Genomic DNA, 16,761 nt, shown 5'->3' on the forward strand with positions numbered 1-16,761 from the left:
TTATTTTTATTTATTTTGCTTGAGATATTTTGTGTTTCCTAATTCTGTTTTTCATCACTTCTAGAAAATTTGCAGCCATTTTGTCTTCAAATACTGCCTCTTTTTTTTTTTTTTTTTAATACTGCCTCTTTTTTCTTCCCTTTATTTTCTTCTTCTGGGACTCCAATAGCTAAGATCTTCTCATTCTATTCTCTATTTCTCTACATCTCTCTTCATATTATCCACCTTCTTATCTCTCTTTGCTGCATTCTTTATATATATATATAACTTCTGGATCATTAATTTTCTATTTGACTATTTACTGTTTGTTAAATTTCATATGTTGAAATTGTATTTTTTATTTCTAGAAGTTCCATTCATTTTTCCCCACATCTCTATGCTTTCATTCCTATTTGTTTTATATGCTCATATTTGTGATTTCATCTTTTATTTCTTTAAAGATCTCATATATGGCTACTCCATATTCTGTCCCTGGGGTCTAAGTCTATTGCTTCTTTTTTTTTCTGCTGACTCTCATTCATGGTGGCTTACCTTCTTGTGATTCAGTAAGCTTTATACGAAGCCCATTGCTTGATCTTACTCTGTGGGCATCCCCCTGGCCTAACCTAGGGAAGCTTTTGTCCACACTGAATTTGCTTCTCTCTTGCCAGTAGCACCCCATCCCAGGACCACTTCAGCCCCCTTAAGAGTTCTATCTCAGAGGAGGCTCAACTTCTCATCTTCCCCTCCCCTAGTGCTCTGAAAGTCCACTATCACCAGGTGGAAAAATTGCTGTAAGACTCTGGCCTGGGGACTAGCTCTCTCCTCCAGGCCACCAGCTAGTTCAAGCCAGTTCTCCGACACTTTCCCACACCCCCAACTCTAGCACCCCTGGGCCCATCCTCTAGCTCCCCTCTGCTGCAACCTGGGCTTCTGAACATTCTATTCTCTGATCCTCCTTGATTTTGATTCATAGCACATGTCACCACCTGTCATATCTTATATTTATTTGTTAAATTGATTATTGTGTGATATCCCCTCAACTAAAATGTGGTGGCTTGTTCATTTATATATCCTCAGCAACTAGTGGGGTGCCTGGAATATGATAAGTGTTTAACAATTGAGTGATGAATAAACAAATGAATGAATGAGAAAAATAGTTATAGTATCTCCAAAATGCTCTCAGTCTGGCAGCTGAGACAGACACAGTCATAATACAAAGAAATAACTTCTGCCATGGGGGAAGGGTGAGGTTGTGGAGCTGAAAGAGAGACCCCACCATAGATTTGAAGGTCAGGGACCACTTCCTAGTTCAGCCTTGAGAGGCATGAGGATGTGCAAGCTGAGACTTTCATGGGTGTCATCATTGCTCCACAAATGAAAAGCACACAGGGAGGGCAGAGAGCATTCCAGACAAAGAAAGCAGCCCGAAGGTGAGAAAGAACCTATTCGGGAAACTGAAAGTAATTCAGTGTGGCAGGATGGAGGAGGATGAGGAAGGAGTGGTGGGAGATGGGCTGGAGAGGGGCACAGGCCTGACCCCCTGGGCCTTTCAAGCTCCCGTGGGGAGTTAGGCAATGAGGAGGGGGAGGGCATGGAAGGGTTTCAGCCAGGGAGGACACGTCAGGCTTCAGGGTGGAAAGTTCTCTCTGGCTTCTGGATGAAGTTGGACCTGGATCTGGAGGAGGCAGGGAGGTCTGTGAGGAGGCTCAGCAGGGGATAGAGGCTAGGTCAGGGCCAGAGCTGATATCGGGGTGGGGGCGCCCCAAGGCAGAACCCTTGGGGTATCTGGTGGTGGCCTTGGCTGGCAATCAGAATGCAGGGAGAAGCCTCAAGTTGAGTTGGCTGTCTATTAGTGGGGCTCACTCATGAAGCTGGGTTGATTTGAAGGATAGAGTCCACACCCCAGACTCTTGAGCCAATGCTCTTTTCAATTAGCATTGCCGATTTAACAAAGATAAAAATAGATAAATCAATATATGGGACACCAAGCTAAATTTGAATTTCAGATAAACAACGAATAATTTTTTAGTATGTCTCCAAAACTGGGCATCCTGTATTTCATCTGACAACAACCCCTTACTTTCAACAACACCCCTAACACACACCTTTCTGAAATAACAGTAACTAAACAACACAGAAACCTCTTAATCTGTGGCCCCTCTAGCATTTCCTTGACGTCCATTTACCAATTGCCTCCTTAGAGTACTTGGCTCTGAACAGTGGCTCCCAGACTCCACCCCATTCCATTTTCTCCCCTAGTCTGGAAGCCCCAAAGAGCTGACCCCAGTGCCCAGTCTGGTCTAGGCCAGGACTCTGCTGGGAATCAACAGGGAGGAGGCCAGACTGCCTCCACATCATCTCCCTCAGGCCCTGCCCCCACACCCTGGGGAGGCATTTCCAGGAAGTGGTCCCTGCCCAAAGCCTAGACCCCAGTGGGGCTTGGGGCCACAAACTTGGGGTTACTTCCTGAAACTGCCAGACTCATCTCGTGTCACTGTGGCCACATCCTCCCATCGGTAGCCCTGAGCTTGGTGGGGTCTAAGAGGCCAGGTTCTGGACTAAGCGGGTCTCAGGCAAGACTGCCTCACTGGGGACCCAGCCACAGCGGGAGCCTGGGTCACCTCTCCATTGAGCTGCCCGAGAACGGCCAGAGGGTCCCGTGGTCCCTTGGCACCCTTATCAGCACAGGGACCCATCCCAAGGCATGAAGAGTCTGGTACAACTCAGGGCTGGGCTAAACCAGGGAAGCTTGAGTGGGCACTCACATCACCCTGATGGGTAGGGTGTGGTGCTGTGCCTGGAGTCAGAGTGGGAAAGAGGCCTTCTCTATGGGGCAATTGGGGAGGTTTCATGGAAGACATGATATGTGACCTCTAGGAATTTAAATAGATCAGAGGCCTGGGGATTAGGGAGGTGGGAGAACATGTGGTGACAGTCCGGAGACTGTACTACATAGAGAATATTCCTAGAAGGGCAGAAGGCCAGCAAGGCTGGAGCAGAGGCCCCTCTGGTGAAAGTCGGAGGAAGTGGTAGAATGTACCTAAGGAGGAGTTGGGCCTATAAGGTTGGGAAGACCTGGGCCAGGGGCTTAGACAGGTTGGCTACTGATAATAATAACAGGAAAAATGCTAATAATAACAAGAATAACCATTTATTGAGCATTTACTCTGTTTCAAGCCTCTTTATATGGATTCTTTTATTTAATCTTCAAAATAGTTACTCTACTGAGCCTGCTTTACAGATAGGAAAACTAAGTCACAGAGAGATTGAGTGACTTGTCCACAGTCACACATCTGGCAAGTGACAGGGCTGGCCTTTGAGCCCAGGCAGTCTGGCTCCAGAGCCTGTACCATTCACCACCTGGTAAAGAGCTATTTGCATCCAGAAATGTAGAGAAAGACAGAAAATCCCCCCAGGAGAACTTTTCCCTAGGGGGAAATCCTGCTCCAATTCCTTCCCTATGACATTCAAGGTCATCAGATCACATGATGGCCTGGGGCTGGGTCCTGAGAGTCTACTCCAGCCAGATGCTCTGGTGCCACATATATCTGGGGCACAAACACCCAGGAGCGACAGGAGGCAGCTGCATTGGGAAAAGAGACAAATGGCTGTGCAAACAGGACTAGCACTCTCAGAAGGTGTAGTCTTGGAGGTACGGGGGTGCCACTCCAGCCGGTGCATGTTGTCCACAGACCAGCCACTGCAGAATTTGCAGAGGCAGCTGTGGAGCCCATTGCCTCTGGGCACTGGTCCACAGTGCCCCCTAGTGTCTTTCTTGGGAAAAGCACCGGTTTCATGAGCATAGTCTCCCATGTGGCCTGACAGATAGGTCTATGGCAGTGGTTACTCTGCAACTGAGGCCTGAGCTTGGAATTTAGAACCCACGCCCTCACACCTACCAGGGGAAATTCAATCCTGGCCAATCATCAAATGTCTGGGTCATTGGGGCCCAGCTGGCTCAGCTGGAGGGGAAAGAGGCATTGCCCTCCAACTCCAAGGAAGGCCTATGGGTTCTGCTGCTGGTCTAGATGGCCTATGGGGGTCTTGAGAGCATAGGAGGAGGGGCCTCTGGGAAGAACTGGACTTCTTGATCTTTGGGTGATGGTGGTGTTGGAGGTGGAGGTGAAGGGGTGATGGTAGTGGTGAAGGTGGTGGAGGTGATGGTATTGGAGGTGGAGGTGGTGGAGGTGATGGTATTGGAGGTGGAGGTGGTAGAGGTGATGGTGGTGGAAGTGATGGCGATGGTTTTGGAGGTGGAGGTGGTGGAGGTGATGGTGGTGGATATGGAGCCTCTGGGCAGGACTGGACTTCCTGATTTGGGGAAAGGGTGGGCTTGGAGTTGGAGTCATCATAATTTGGGGAGATAGAGGAAAAGAGGTCTGAGGCATAGGCTGGTGAGATATCAGACACTGGCTGGGGGCCCCACGCTTGTATGCCATTTGTCCCTCCCCAGAAGGAAAGTGCCAGGGCCAAGCAGGTGCTTCCAGGGCAGACTGGTTGAGATCCTGCCCGCAGCAGGCAGGTGGAGGTCACAGGAATTCCCACCCCACCTTGACACTCTTCCTTCTTAGTCTTATTCAATCTTCACAAAGCTCCTGGGTTAGGCAGGACCAGAGCCACTTGCCCCCATGTCACAGATGTGGAAACCCAGGGTCAGCGAGAAATTACAGGTCCAAGGTCATACAGTGTAACTCAGAGCCAGGTCTTGAAACATGGCCTCCTGACTCCCCAGGCCAGTGCTGAGCCCAGGCACCAAGATAAAGTTCGCTGCATCCAGGTGGGTTTGGACCTGCCCCAGAGAAGGACATCACAAGGAGGCAGAATAACACCCCGGCCTCTGTGCTGGGGAAGGCCATGGAGGTAGAAAAGTCTCTCTGGGGTGCATGATGGCCTCTGGTGTCCAGCAGCAGTCCTCCGCCTTCTCTGGTGGGAGCTAGGGCCTCAGGCTGCAGGTGGCCAGAGAGGCTTGAGGGGGTTCCAGGCCAGAAGGCCCAGACTACTGCATCATCTGGGAGGAGCTGAAGGCCTCCATCTCTGCCACCGCCTGGGCCTCTGAGCGGTTCTTCTGCGAGCAGAACCACAGGAAGAGGAAGAAACCTGCAAACAAAAGGCTGGTTGGTGGGAGCATCAGGGAGCAGCATGGGCCTCACCCAGAAGCCAGGCACCTCTTTGGCTGGGGTAGGCTGGGTCTTCCTGGGGCCCATGAGTTCCTTGCTATTGAGGCCAGCAGGGGCACAGCCTAGGAGCTAGGGGATCCTAGCTGGCCCATAGGCCTCCTTGTGCAAATTAGAAGGCAGCACCCCTTCCTCTGGGTGGATGTAGCCCCCTGCCAGTTTGGCAAGTGGAGCCCTGGCCTGGATTTCACCCCCCACTCACTCCCTGGCCCTGAAGCCCTTTGGCAGTGAACATCCTACTGGCCTTGCACATGCCCTGGGGCTTCCTCCAGGCCGGCCCCAGGCCCTACCGTACAGCGAGTTGAAGATGGTGAAGAGGAAGAGCTGGGGCAGCAGGAAGATGCCGAAGGAGAAGAAGGCCAAGGCCCAGGTGGTGCCCAGCAGCACAGTGAGGCCCAGCACAGTGACAGTGTCCCGGCAGGCCCGGGCGCCTGGCACCTTCTCCCGTGCCCGCAGCCTACGCAGAGCCCTCAGCGCCCAGGCCAGCACCACCAGGTTGAAAAGGGACGTGAGGCCACCATAGCCCATGACAAGGACATTGTGCACCACAGGGCTCCGCACCCAGCATCTGCAGGGGATGGGGAGGCGTCAGGATCGGTGTGGCTCCAAGGCTGGCAGGCAGGCCGGAGTCACCCAGGCTTCTGGAATGCTTCTTAAACTTGGCCTGGTCTCCTGGCTCAGACCCCATTGTTTCTTCTTCTTCTTTTTTTTCCCCCACGGCTTCTTCCACTCCCCAGATCCCATTGTTTCTTGCCTGACCATATAAATGATAAATCCCCTTGCCAGGCTTTCCAGTCAGGCCACCACAATGGGACCCACCTGCCACCTCTGTCCCCTTTCTGCCCACCTTTGCAGCCACAGTGGTGCCTCTCATGCCTCCATGCCCTTACCCACCTGAAAACTCTTCCTGTCTCCGCTTCCTCATCTGTCTAACGCTTCCCCCACACCAGCCCAGCACTAACTTGTACAATATTCTATTGGATTATTGGCCTGGGGCCCTCTTTCCTGGAAACTTCCCCTTCTACCCCCTCATGTGGTTGTCACTATCTTGTCAACATCTTATCACCATCTTGTGCAACAGGACGACCCACCCTAGCACCCCTCCCCACCTAGACTGGGCCAACAAGCCCTCCCCCGAGCAGTGGATGATCTGCTAACTCATGGCTTGGTGGAGGGGTGCCCCCCATGCACGAGCTGCAGAGCAGACAGAGATGCAGGGAAACTCCAGCAGGGACCAAGCACACAGCCGGAGAAGGCTGATGGGCCCAGCCCTGGTCCCAGGCCCTCCCTGAGGCCTTGCCACCTTTGCCTCCCCAGGACACCTTCAAGACAGGTGCTGCCTTTCACCCATTGGACACTGTCACATGCTTTACATGGGTTATACTGTGCAATCCTCATGGTGAACCCATGAGCAGATACACAATCGTCCCCATCCTACAGATGAGGAAACTTGAGGTGCTGGCTCAGGAACACACATTAGTAAGAAGCAAAGGTGGGACTTGAAGCCTCATAGCCTGAGCCCAGGCCCTGTGCCCCTAACTGTCACAATCACCTGCTCACATTCCCACAGTGGGCTCCTGCCACTGCAGTCACAAGCGTCCTCGAACATTACTTTTGGGATTCATCCCAGTTGATGAATACAGTTGTGGATCATTCATTTTCACTGCAGGTAACAGCCTCGCAGTGGTGGTTCTATCATGATTTATTAATCCAGTGTCCCATCAGTGGATATCTGAATTATTTTCAAGGGCTTTTTGGTTTTTTTAATTGTTGCTTGTGTTTAGGGATGCATATATATGCAGTAAGCAATTTTTTAAATGTCAGAGAGTAAATCACAGAATCCAGAGTAATAGTTTCCTAAGGGGAGAGGGGAGAAAGAGGAAGACTCAGGGAGAAGCTCGTTCTTGGGCTGGGAGTTCTCTGACGTACATGCTTTAATGTGCCTACTGTCTTGTGGACGTGTCACTTCAGCTCTTCTGTCCACATCATGTATTTTATAATAAAATACATCTTTAAAGAGTCCTGAGGCACACGTCCTCTGAGACACCAGCCCGACCCTCACAGTGAGAGCAGCCGTCACTCAATGGCTGGGAGGGGTAGGGCAGTGGTTGGGGGACAGGCTCTAGAGCCAGCCTGCCTGCTCTACATTGACTGCAGGGTTCTTAAGCTGTCTGTGCCTCAGTTGCCCTAACTGTAAAATAGGGCTGACAATAGGACCTTATTGTGAGGGTTAAGCGGGTGAAAACCCAAGACCTGCCACAGAGGCAGCCCTCAAAGATCCTGAGCTGTGTCAGCCAAGGAAGAAAGAAGAAGGTTCCACAGCCACCTGCTGGTGACAGGTCTGCAGGGGTTTCTTATGCTACTCTATGTTTGGCTGGTAGAAATGTTTCATAATGATAAAAAGCTTCATGTCTGAGGGCACAGGGAGAGAGGTAGCAGGGGCTATAAAAGTAGCAGAGTCTGTCCCCCAGACCCCCTGAAGCCACCCCTGCTGCCCCTCCTTGCCTCTTGAGGCACCTGGCAGTCATGTGCCCGGTGCACATCAGGAGGAGCCGGAGCCAGAGCAAGAGAAGCGAGGTGGTCTGAAGGGGGAACAGAGGCAGGCGCAGGCCAAGCTAGACCAGCAGGGCTGGGAGCTGGAGGGCGGCTAGGCCGTGTACTGCCAGGAGGCAGGAGGCCTGGCTGCCCTGGCCTTGGAGGCCAATGAGCCATTGCTGGAGGCTGCCCGAAGGCATCCTAGAGTGAGACGGCATAGAACCCAAGTCTGCCCCTGCAGGAGACCTTCGTATCCAGAGAAGGGATGGGGCAAAGCCCCCTGAAAAGCTCCCTCATCTAGGCCACAGCTCCCTCTGCTCCACAGCCAGTGGCCTGCCTACAAGATACCTGGTTTAGAGCCCTCGACCCATGCAGCCCTTCTGCCAGAGGCAGGGATCCCACCACAGCCCTGAGTGCACTCACACGGACATGTTCTGGAAGCCTGTGCCATTTTCCTGGCTGTCGGAGAGGGAGATCACACGGGGTCCATACACTGAGCTCTTGACAGTGAGAAGGAACAGCACCAGGAGGGCTGGGACCCCTGCGGGGCGGGACAAAAGCTCAGGAGACTTTGGGGAGGGGCTGGCCCTTGGTCCCTGGGGCTGCTAAAACAGAATTCTACTGGGCAAGGAAGACGGAGAAAGGAGACCTTCTGAGTCTCCAGCCCTGGCATGTGGAACAGCTTCAGAGCAATGAGCTTGGCAGTCCTGGAGGAGGCTCTTCTCCAAGATGACATTAGTGACAGCTGTAGGGTGGAATGGTGGTGGCAGCAGTAGTGGTCACACTGGGGAGGTGGTGGCGGGGAGCTAATAGGAGAGAGGGCTGGGGTGAGGAAGCAGAGATAATAGAGAAAGGGGCTAGGATGGTGACAGAGGTTGCACTAGTGGTGGTGACAGATGGTGGCAAAGGTGAGAATGAGGACGGTGGTGATGATGGAGGTGGTGAAAGTGGTGTTGGAGGTGCAGGTGGTGACAGGTGTGGAGGTGGAAGTGGAGGTGCTGTTGGTGGTGGAAACGCGATGAGAACAGCGGTACACAGCAGTCTCTCTCTTATCTGTGGTTTCGCTTTCCGTAGTTTCAGTTACCTGCAGTCAACCATGGTCCAAAAATAGGTGAGTGCAGTACAGTAAGATATTTTGAGAGTGAGAAAGACCCCATTCACATAACTTCCATTACAGTATATTATTATAATTGTTTTATTTTATTATTACTCATTGCTGTTAATCTCTCACTGTGCTTAATTTATAAATTAAACTTTATCATAGGTATGTATGTACAGGGAAAAACACAGTGTACTAGTATAGAGGGTTGGGTACTATCTGCGGATTCAGGCATCCACTGGGGGTCTTGGAATGTGTCCCCCACAGATAGGAGGGGACTACTGTGTAGAGTGGTGGTGGGTGTTGACAGGTATGATGGCTGGTGGTCACACAGTGGTCACTATGATGAGGAGGAGGAGGAAGAGAAGACAGGAGGGGTCCATGCCCTGCCAGGCTGGAGGCCTCAGGAGGAGGGGGAGGGGGCCGTGCTTACCCCAGCCCAGCGCGCAGAGCTTGAGCACATATCTGCGGATGTAGATGTTGTAGACGCGCCCCAGGAGGAGGTAGAGGTTGAAACCTTCAATGGCCATCCAGGTGAGGGAGCTGAGCAGCGCATAGTGTAGGGTGGCGGCCAGTGCTGTGCACGCTGACCCCAGCACAGGGGACATGGCCAGCACAGGGCTCAGTAGGAAGGAGATATTCAGGAGCAGCACGGAGGCGTGCAGGTTCATGTGGATGCGTGTCATGGAGTCACTCTGCTTCCTGTGGGTGGGAGCATGAACCTCCTTGGCCCGGGGACATCACCCCAGCAGTGCCAACCCCTGGGCTCATAGATGCACAATGATGGGGAAACTGAGGTCAAGAGGATGCAGGGATCTATTAGCAGCCACACCGTGAGGATGGTCTCTTGCCTCCCAGCCCCTGCCCTCTGAGGAAGCCCACCCTCCTCTAGGGCATCAAGTGGGAAAGAAGGAGGGTGCTGAGCAGCAATGGGATGGGCAGGCATGGCACTGCAGCAGGGGAATACCTGGCAAGGAAGTGCAGCAGGACGGTGAGCAGCGAGGCCACGATGGAGATGCTGCAGCCCACCAGGGAGATGTACGTGAGAGGCACCAGCAACTCTGCAGGGACTGGGGCTGGAGATATTTGCTGTGGGAGGGAACGGGGGCTGGAGGCCAGACGCATGGAAATGCCCTTCTCAGGCTCAGTTGGAGGGACCTCCTGAGACCTCAGCTCCAAGTCCCCTTCCCCACAAGCCCCACCATAGTCCTGGCTTGAACAAGGCCGTAGCAGAGGAGGTGACTTTTCCCCGCAACATCTCCTGGCTCCTCTTCCTCTATGAGAACCTCCCCTCCCCCACTCTCTATGCCAATAATTCACCCACAGTGGACAGACAGGTGTACCAGGTCTGGCCTATCAGAGCCCTCCCTCCTCCCACCCATAGTGATTGGTTCAGGGATGAGCACATGACATACAGTAGGACAAATCCCATGAATTTGTCTGGCAGAATTCGGTAAGAGAAGCTCTCATTCCACTGGACTGAGAGCTAGCAGGGCACGAGCCAGGAACTGCTAATAGCCATGCTATTAACCCTGTCTGAGGGCTGAGCCAGCCCAGAACAAGCACAGGTGAGGGACAGAGATAGAGTCCGGTCTTAGTGATATTCAGCCCCTAGATCAAGCCACGCCTGAACATAAGCCAATTAGTTTCTCTCTCTTGCTTTCTCTCTCTCTCTGTCTCACTCTCTCTCGCTCGCTTTCTTTCTTTTTCTTAAGCCCATTTGAGTTGGATTTTCTGTCCCTTGCACCAGCATTTGCCTTGCTCCTCTGCAAAAGGCATGGGGCTGTCTGCAGCTCTGACCCCCCCTACACACAGGCCGGATGCACACGTACCATGAGAACAGCAAAATAGGTGAGGTGGTCACAGCGGCAGAGCACCTGGGAAGGTGAGGGTTGTTCTGTGTGACAGCCTTCAGGGCTCCAGGTCCCCCAGTAGTGCTTGCTGGCTCCCTCCTTCCAGAAGACACAGGTCATTGTGTAGCCTTCCTGAGGGGAGATGCTGGGGTCAAGGGGGTGCAGGACACAGGGATGAGGCCAAAGATCAGGGTCTGGGAGTCATGGGGACCAAAGGTGACCCAACTGCACACTTGTCAATATTTTACCAAGCACTGGCTGGGCTTTGGCATCAGCCAGAACCAGATTCCAGCCCCACTTCCACCATGAACTCTAAAAGTGACCTAAGCAAGTCACCAAGCTTTTCTGAGCCTCAGTTTACTCACCTGCAAAATGGGGTCATTTATACCCAAGGCAGAAACATTAAAGGCAATGTGGAATTTTGAGTGCCTAGCTCTGGCCTTTTATACAGTAGGTGCCTTATAAGCAGCTATTCCCTTCCTCTCCTCTCCCTGTGGAATGATGGTCCAGACCCACACCCAGCTGGGGAGAGAGAGACTCATCCACAGATGACCCTGACACCAAGCCATGGGGATGGTGGGAAGGAAATGACACAGGCAGTGCCACAGAAAACCATGGAGGAACGGGCAGAGGTGTCCCAAGGAGGGACAGGGAGATCAGGGCACTGAGGCCTCAGAGGACTTGTTAGATTTCAACCAAAGTGGAGCAAGGGCATCCCAGCTGGCAGGAACTGCAGTGGCAAAGCCTGAAGGGATGAAAGGAAAGGCTGGTGGAGCAGTCCTAATGAGGCTGAAGGGAGGATGCGGCCAGAAAGCAGAGGCTCTAGGCTTTTCAGGAATGCTAGGAAAGGGGAGGCAGAGGCACTGGGGCTCATGCCCACCCTTGTTCTGGTATCAGAACCTGCACTTCCTTCAGGGCTCATTTCTCCACCCCAGTCCCTGGGCCACGTGACCAGGCCTGGCCAATCCATACATTCCATCCCCCTGGTCACAGTGACCAGTTCAGGGATGGACATGTGACCCAGCTGAACCTGGGACCCTGATTTGCACTGGCGAGGAAGAGCCTGTTGGGAAACGGGGAAGGAAGTCTTGCACTTCAGCCTTCATCTTGCTACAAAATGGAAAGCCAAGGTAGGAAACTGCTGCCGAGAGACGAAGAGAGACTGAGCCATAATGGCACAGTCTCAGCCCCTGGATCCAGCCATGCCTGAAGCTGGATACCACTGAACATTTCACTTATGTGAGCCAATAAATATCCTTTTGTGTGTAAACTGTATTGAGTTGATCTTCTGTCACTTGCAACTGAAAGAATCCTAACTAATGCAGTGAGTAAAAGCTTCTCTCTCATTTCTTTGGCAGGAGTTTTCAAACTGTGATGAATTTAAAACATTTTGTTTCCAAGATGGTTCCACGGGTTTGGGTTTGGTCAAATCAATGTTCAACAGGAGAGCCCAGAGGGGCAAGGGTGGGGTGGAAATGGGGCACACCCGGCAGTACCAGGCTTTGGTTGTGCCAGAAGCTGATGTTGACCGGCTCCCTGAGGTTGTTCACGTGTCCGTGGCTCAGCTGGGCCCCCAGGACATGGTTATTGAGCAGAGATGAGTTGTCATCGTCCTGGAAGTGCAGCAGAAGACAGGCTGAATGAAGGGGACGTGGGAGACCCTGGATGTGCTCTGAGCCCTCCTTCCCAGCCCCTTGCCCCTGATGAGAACACAGCACGCCCTTCACGTGCACTGCGTGGGCCACCTCCCAGCCTTTGTGTATGCTGTCGCCTCCACCTGGAAAGCTGTTCTCCTGACAGCCCCGGCTCCACCTCCCATCATTTAATGCATTCCAGCTGCACACCCTCCCCCTCGCCACTATCCTAACTCTCTTTCAAAGCCAAGGTTGAAAGGCACCTTCTCCAGAAGCCCTCCTGGACTGCCCACAGGGAACACCCCACCCTTCATCCAGCTCTCTGTATCCCTATGGCTGTAATCAACCTTGCACTCACATTAAATCTCTAAGGTCCTGGGCTAAGTGTCAAGATAGAGAGTTCTCTGAGGGCAGAGACCTTGTGCCTTCTTGTCATCTCCTGCCTCCTAGGGACAGGCACATAGTAGTTTTCTTAAGTCTCACTTGCAGATTGCAATTGTGCCTCCCTACCATTCAGCTAAAGCTAGTAGGGAAACTGAGGTCCACAGAGGGGCAGTGGCTGACTCAAATTGCACAGTGGGCCTGTTCCACTTGGTACTGACCCCCATCCAGAGGCCGGGCAGTGGCATGGATGCCTGCAGTGCCACCAGGAAGGGACCGGCACCCACCTCCTTGGCCTGCCATCACACTGACCTGGAAAAAGTCGGTGGTGACGAAATAGACGCAGATGAGCCGCAGCTCCCTGGGACGGGTCCTGCAGGCATCCTGGGTCAGCTCAGCAGGGAACTGCATGGCGTGCCGGGCCATGGCCTGTGGAGAGCCACAGACAGGCTGAGCCTGGTGTCCAAGGCCTGCAGATCCGGCTCAAACACCTTCTCTGAGCCCCACTCCCCACAAAACCTCTCCAGCCTCACCCTGGGTGTTTCCTTCCTTAGAGCCTCCACTACAGAAACTTCTCCTCCCAGGCTGTGCCTCCTCCCAAACTTCTCAAGATCCCAGGCCTTCCCTCCGAGTCTTGAATTGGGGTTATTTGCCACACCCAACTGGGCTCCCAGGGGATGGAGCCCTCTCGCACCCAGCGCCCAGCACCGACCAGGCATGCAGCAGGCATCATGCCAGGGTCCTAAAAGGAGCCAGGATTCCCTGGCCTCTCCCATGGCTGCTTCTCCCGAGGGACCTGCTCTCCACCCACCTCCAGACATAAGCAGGAAGAAGACATTGCCCTGGAGAGGCCACAAAGCACCTCCCTTTCCATTATTCACACAAGGAACATCAGCCCCATTCTAAAGAGGAGGCAACTAGCAGCTAGTTAGGGCAGAGCCTGGATTGGAGGTGGGAGCAGGGACAGTGGAGCCTGAGGAAAGTCCAAACCTTAACCCCAGGAAGGTTTCTGGGGCAGAGGCAGTTGGCCACCCCCCATCCCCTGGCTCTGACCTGGGGCACCCGCTCCAGAATACCACTGCTCAGTGAGAGGCCAGTGAAGTCGCATCCCAGCTTGAAGGCCAGAGACTGGATGGTGTGTGTCCGCAAGGTCAGGCTGTGGCCCTGGAAGCTGGTGTTCAGCAGCATCTGCTCCAGGATGTGAACCTGCCTGAGGGCCAGAGAGGGCCGAACCAGGAGGGGGGTGGGCAGCAGGCTCTAGACAGCCTGGGAGGGCAGGGTCTCCCCATCCTACACCCCTGTCACTCCAGACCTTCACACACACAGTGTCCCTGGCACACTCTTATGTCCCCACCCCACCCTTTCCCGTCTCTTGATTAACTCCTATTCAGGTCCCAGTTTGTCAGTCACCTTGTCCAGGAAGCCTTCCTGACTGCTCCTCCCCCAACTGAGTGAAGTGTCCCTGTACTTCCTGGTCATGGCTCTTAGCCCTGGCCAGTCATCAGCATTGGTCTCTCTCCTAGAGCTGATTGGTCTTTGGGTCACAGACCCTAGAGAACCCATCCAGAGTTTTAGAGCTCCTTCCCAAGAAAATGCCAGAGACCCATGATTCTGCACCTGGTTTCATGGCATCCATGGGTAGACAATAGGGCCCCTAAACAAAAAACTCAGGGGCACACAGTAGGTGCTCAATAAACACGTGCTGAATAAATGAACAGTTAAGAGTCTACACTGCACCAGTGCTGAGCCACTGATTCAGGGTGCAGAGTTGGGGTGGAGGCACAGCTGATTCTAGGCAGGCAAGGAGGGCACCCAACTCACTGAGCAGGAGAGGGCAGCCTCCGGCTCTTGGTCCCCTCCATTTTCACCATCCATTGCAGGAGTTCTTCTGATGTCTCTGTGGGGAGCAAGAGTCAGACCTCCCCCTTGGCCTGCATCCTCAGTAGCCCTCTGGCCCCACAGCCTCTGGGCCTTCCATCTCCAGCCTGAGACTTCTAGTTACCCGATGCTGCTGCCGCCAGGAAGCTTAAGTGGCCCTCTTTCAACCTCCCTTGGTCTGAGGCCTCTGCCTTTCATATCACAGCCATGGGCCCTCTTACCTGCTTTCCCATTCTGAAAAGCCAGAAGGCACAGGCAGAGGAAAAGGGCCCCACAGCAATCCATGCCCTGTGCCCAGGTCTCCTCCAAGAACTGGCTCTTGTCCTGGAAAAGATGCATGCATCATCATTATGGTAAAAGAGTGACCTCCAATTTCTAGGCATCTGGCATACCCCAAGGGTAGGACATGCAACATTTTATTTGATCCTCACTACTCCTGCATTCCACAAATGAGGAAACTGAGGCTCAGAGGGCATCAGAGGGCAAAGTCTCTTGCTTTGCTTGAAGGTGCCTAAAGCCAAGTCTCTGTGACTCCAGAATCCTTGATCACTGAGTGTTGGCTGCCATTCGCAGCTCTGCCTGAGACAGTCCCCCTCTCACAAAATGGTCTCTCTGAGGGTTCCCCCAGGGCCTTGACCTCACCCAGGGAGAAGTTGCTTGGGAGCCAGCAAAGTGTAACCCCATGCAGCCTTGTCATTAACTCACCGTGAGGCTTTGGTAAGAATCTCTCTCTCTGCCCTCATTTTCCTTGGTTTTAAAATGAAGTGATAAACATCTGCTTAAATATAGCAAACTTATATCTACCCCCTGAAGCCCCACTGAAATGAGAGTGAATAAATAAAATAGGCACAAAGCCACAAAGACAGAACAATGGGAAAGAAGAGCAGAGATGAGAGATGTCAGCAAAACTCTGGAGGCTACAAAGCAAGCGGCCACCTGTAACCAATTTATCAGACTATAATAAGTGGAGCCCATGTGCCTGCAGTGGGGAGAGGTGTGGGGTTGTGAGGGAAAGGGAACCAGGAGAAGCCACCTAGTTCAAGCCTCACAACCTTGAAGCACTTGAGAGCTGGAGGCATCAGGAACCTCTGAAGTGGGAATGAAGGACGAGGCTAAAAACAGAGGATTGTTGGTTGTGAGTCTTTAAAATGTCCAGTTTAGTCCTCAGATCTCTTCTGCCACTCAGGGTGTCCAGGAACCTTCCTCACCACCCTGAAATTCCCAATGCTACTCCAACACAAAGTTCACTCCCTGGAGAGGGAGTGCCATAGAGAATCAGAGGGGAAAAGGGAGTGCCAGTCTGGTACAGAAAATAAGCACTCTCCTCCCCACCTCCTCCTCCACTCAGCTTCCAGAAGGCTGCAGCAGCCGAGACTATGCCCCGAGGCAGGAGAAAATTCTTCTCTGAAGAATTGCCCAGTCCAAGAAAAATATCCTATAGCCACTGACTTTTGGTGTTCCTCAATGAAATGGCCAAGACCTAACTTTCTGGTGAAGCTTCACCAGGCACCAAGCTCTGCCAAGCAATTAAAATTTTAGTGCTCCACTCTTAAAGATGAATGGTCAACCAAGGATTACTGGGTATGTTAAAACATGCACCCTTTGTCAAGGAGCTGCTGGAGGATGTACTCCAACAGAACGAAGGAGCAAATTATGAAAGAAGACATAGGGTTTAAGAAATCCCATCACAGGAAAGGTGAAGTCACATCATAGAAAATATGTGAAGAGAAGCCTCAGGTTGATGGTTGAACAGCAGGGCTAGGGCACATCCTGTCCAGAAGGGAACAGGAGAAAAGAAGGATGCAGAAGGGAGGTCTTGAAGAAAAAAAGGAGGAGGAGGAAAGTGAGAACATGTGGACTATCTATTAGTTTATGTATTATCTACTGGTTTTGAGCATGTGGAAAAGTATTTTGAGAGATATCTTACAGAAAGTTTGCAAATGAAAAATAAAAAGAAGCAATTAATTTCAAGAAAACCAAGGTTACAAGAAAGAAAATGTAATTTTGCTATGCAACTTGACTTAATAAGGAGTAAAATTTATATAGTCATAATAGAAACGCTGAGTGGAACTTTTTTTTTTAACTGTGTAAAAACCATATTAAAATGATTTTGACTTCCACTGAGGATGTAAGAGAGCCATAGAGAACACCATTTTCATCATGACAATGGAAAAAGCCAAATAATGTACAAAATCAATTTCTTTAGCCCATTGGAGAGCTGAAGT

At 52.2% G+C, this 16,761-nt stretch overlaps 1 protein-coding gene across 1 annotated transcript; it reads right to left on the reverse strand.

Moving 5' to 3' along the window:
• Positions 1-4,978: 4,978 nt before the first annotated feature.
• ADGRG5 (adhesion G protein-coupled receptor G5) lies at positions 4,979-14,821 on the reverse strand. The gene is made up of 12 exons (XM_063108875.1): positions 14,758-14,821; positions 14,480-14,555; positions 13,712-13,868; positions 13,455-13,469; positions 12,971-13,087; positions 12,140-12,256; positions 10,623-10,775; positions 9,758-9,879; positions 9,224-9,492; positions 8,115-8,232; positions 5,447-5,724; positions 4,979-5,079 (listed from the first exon to the last, which is right to left on the reverse strand). The coding sequence occupies exons 1-12, from the start codon at positions 14,819-14,821 to the stop codon at positions 4,979-4,981; spliced, it is 1,587 nt and encodes a 528-aa protein (XP_062964945.1).
• Between the last annotated feature and the right edge of the window lie 1,940 nt (positions 14,822-16,761).

Source organism: Cynocephalus volans, chromosome 10 (genome assembly GCF_027409185.1).
Source record: "Cynocephalus volans isolate mCynVol1 chromosome 10, mCynVol1.pri, whole genome shotgun sequence".
In the NCBI taxonomy this organism is placed as follows: domain Eukaryota; kingdom Metazoa; phylum Chordata; class Mammalia; order Dermoptera; family Cynocephalidae; genus Cynocephalus; species Cynocephalus volans.

Bases quoted from the DNA above. Each gene is read 5' to 3' on its own strand.
- ADGRG5 (XM_063108875.1), bottom strand. From the start codon at position 14,821: ATGGATTGCTGTGGGGCCCTTTTCCTCTGCCTGTGCCTTCTGGCTTTT. The intron at 9,493-9,757 runs GTATTCCCCTGC...TCCCACCCACAG, and splicing joins CTGCTGCACTTCCTTGCCAG to GAAGCAGAGTGACTCCATGA. The intron at 5,725-8,114 runs GTGAGTGCACTC...CATCCCCTGCAG, and splicing joins GGCTTCCAGAACATGTCCGT to ATGCTGGGTGCGGAGCCCTG.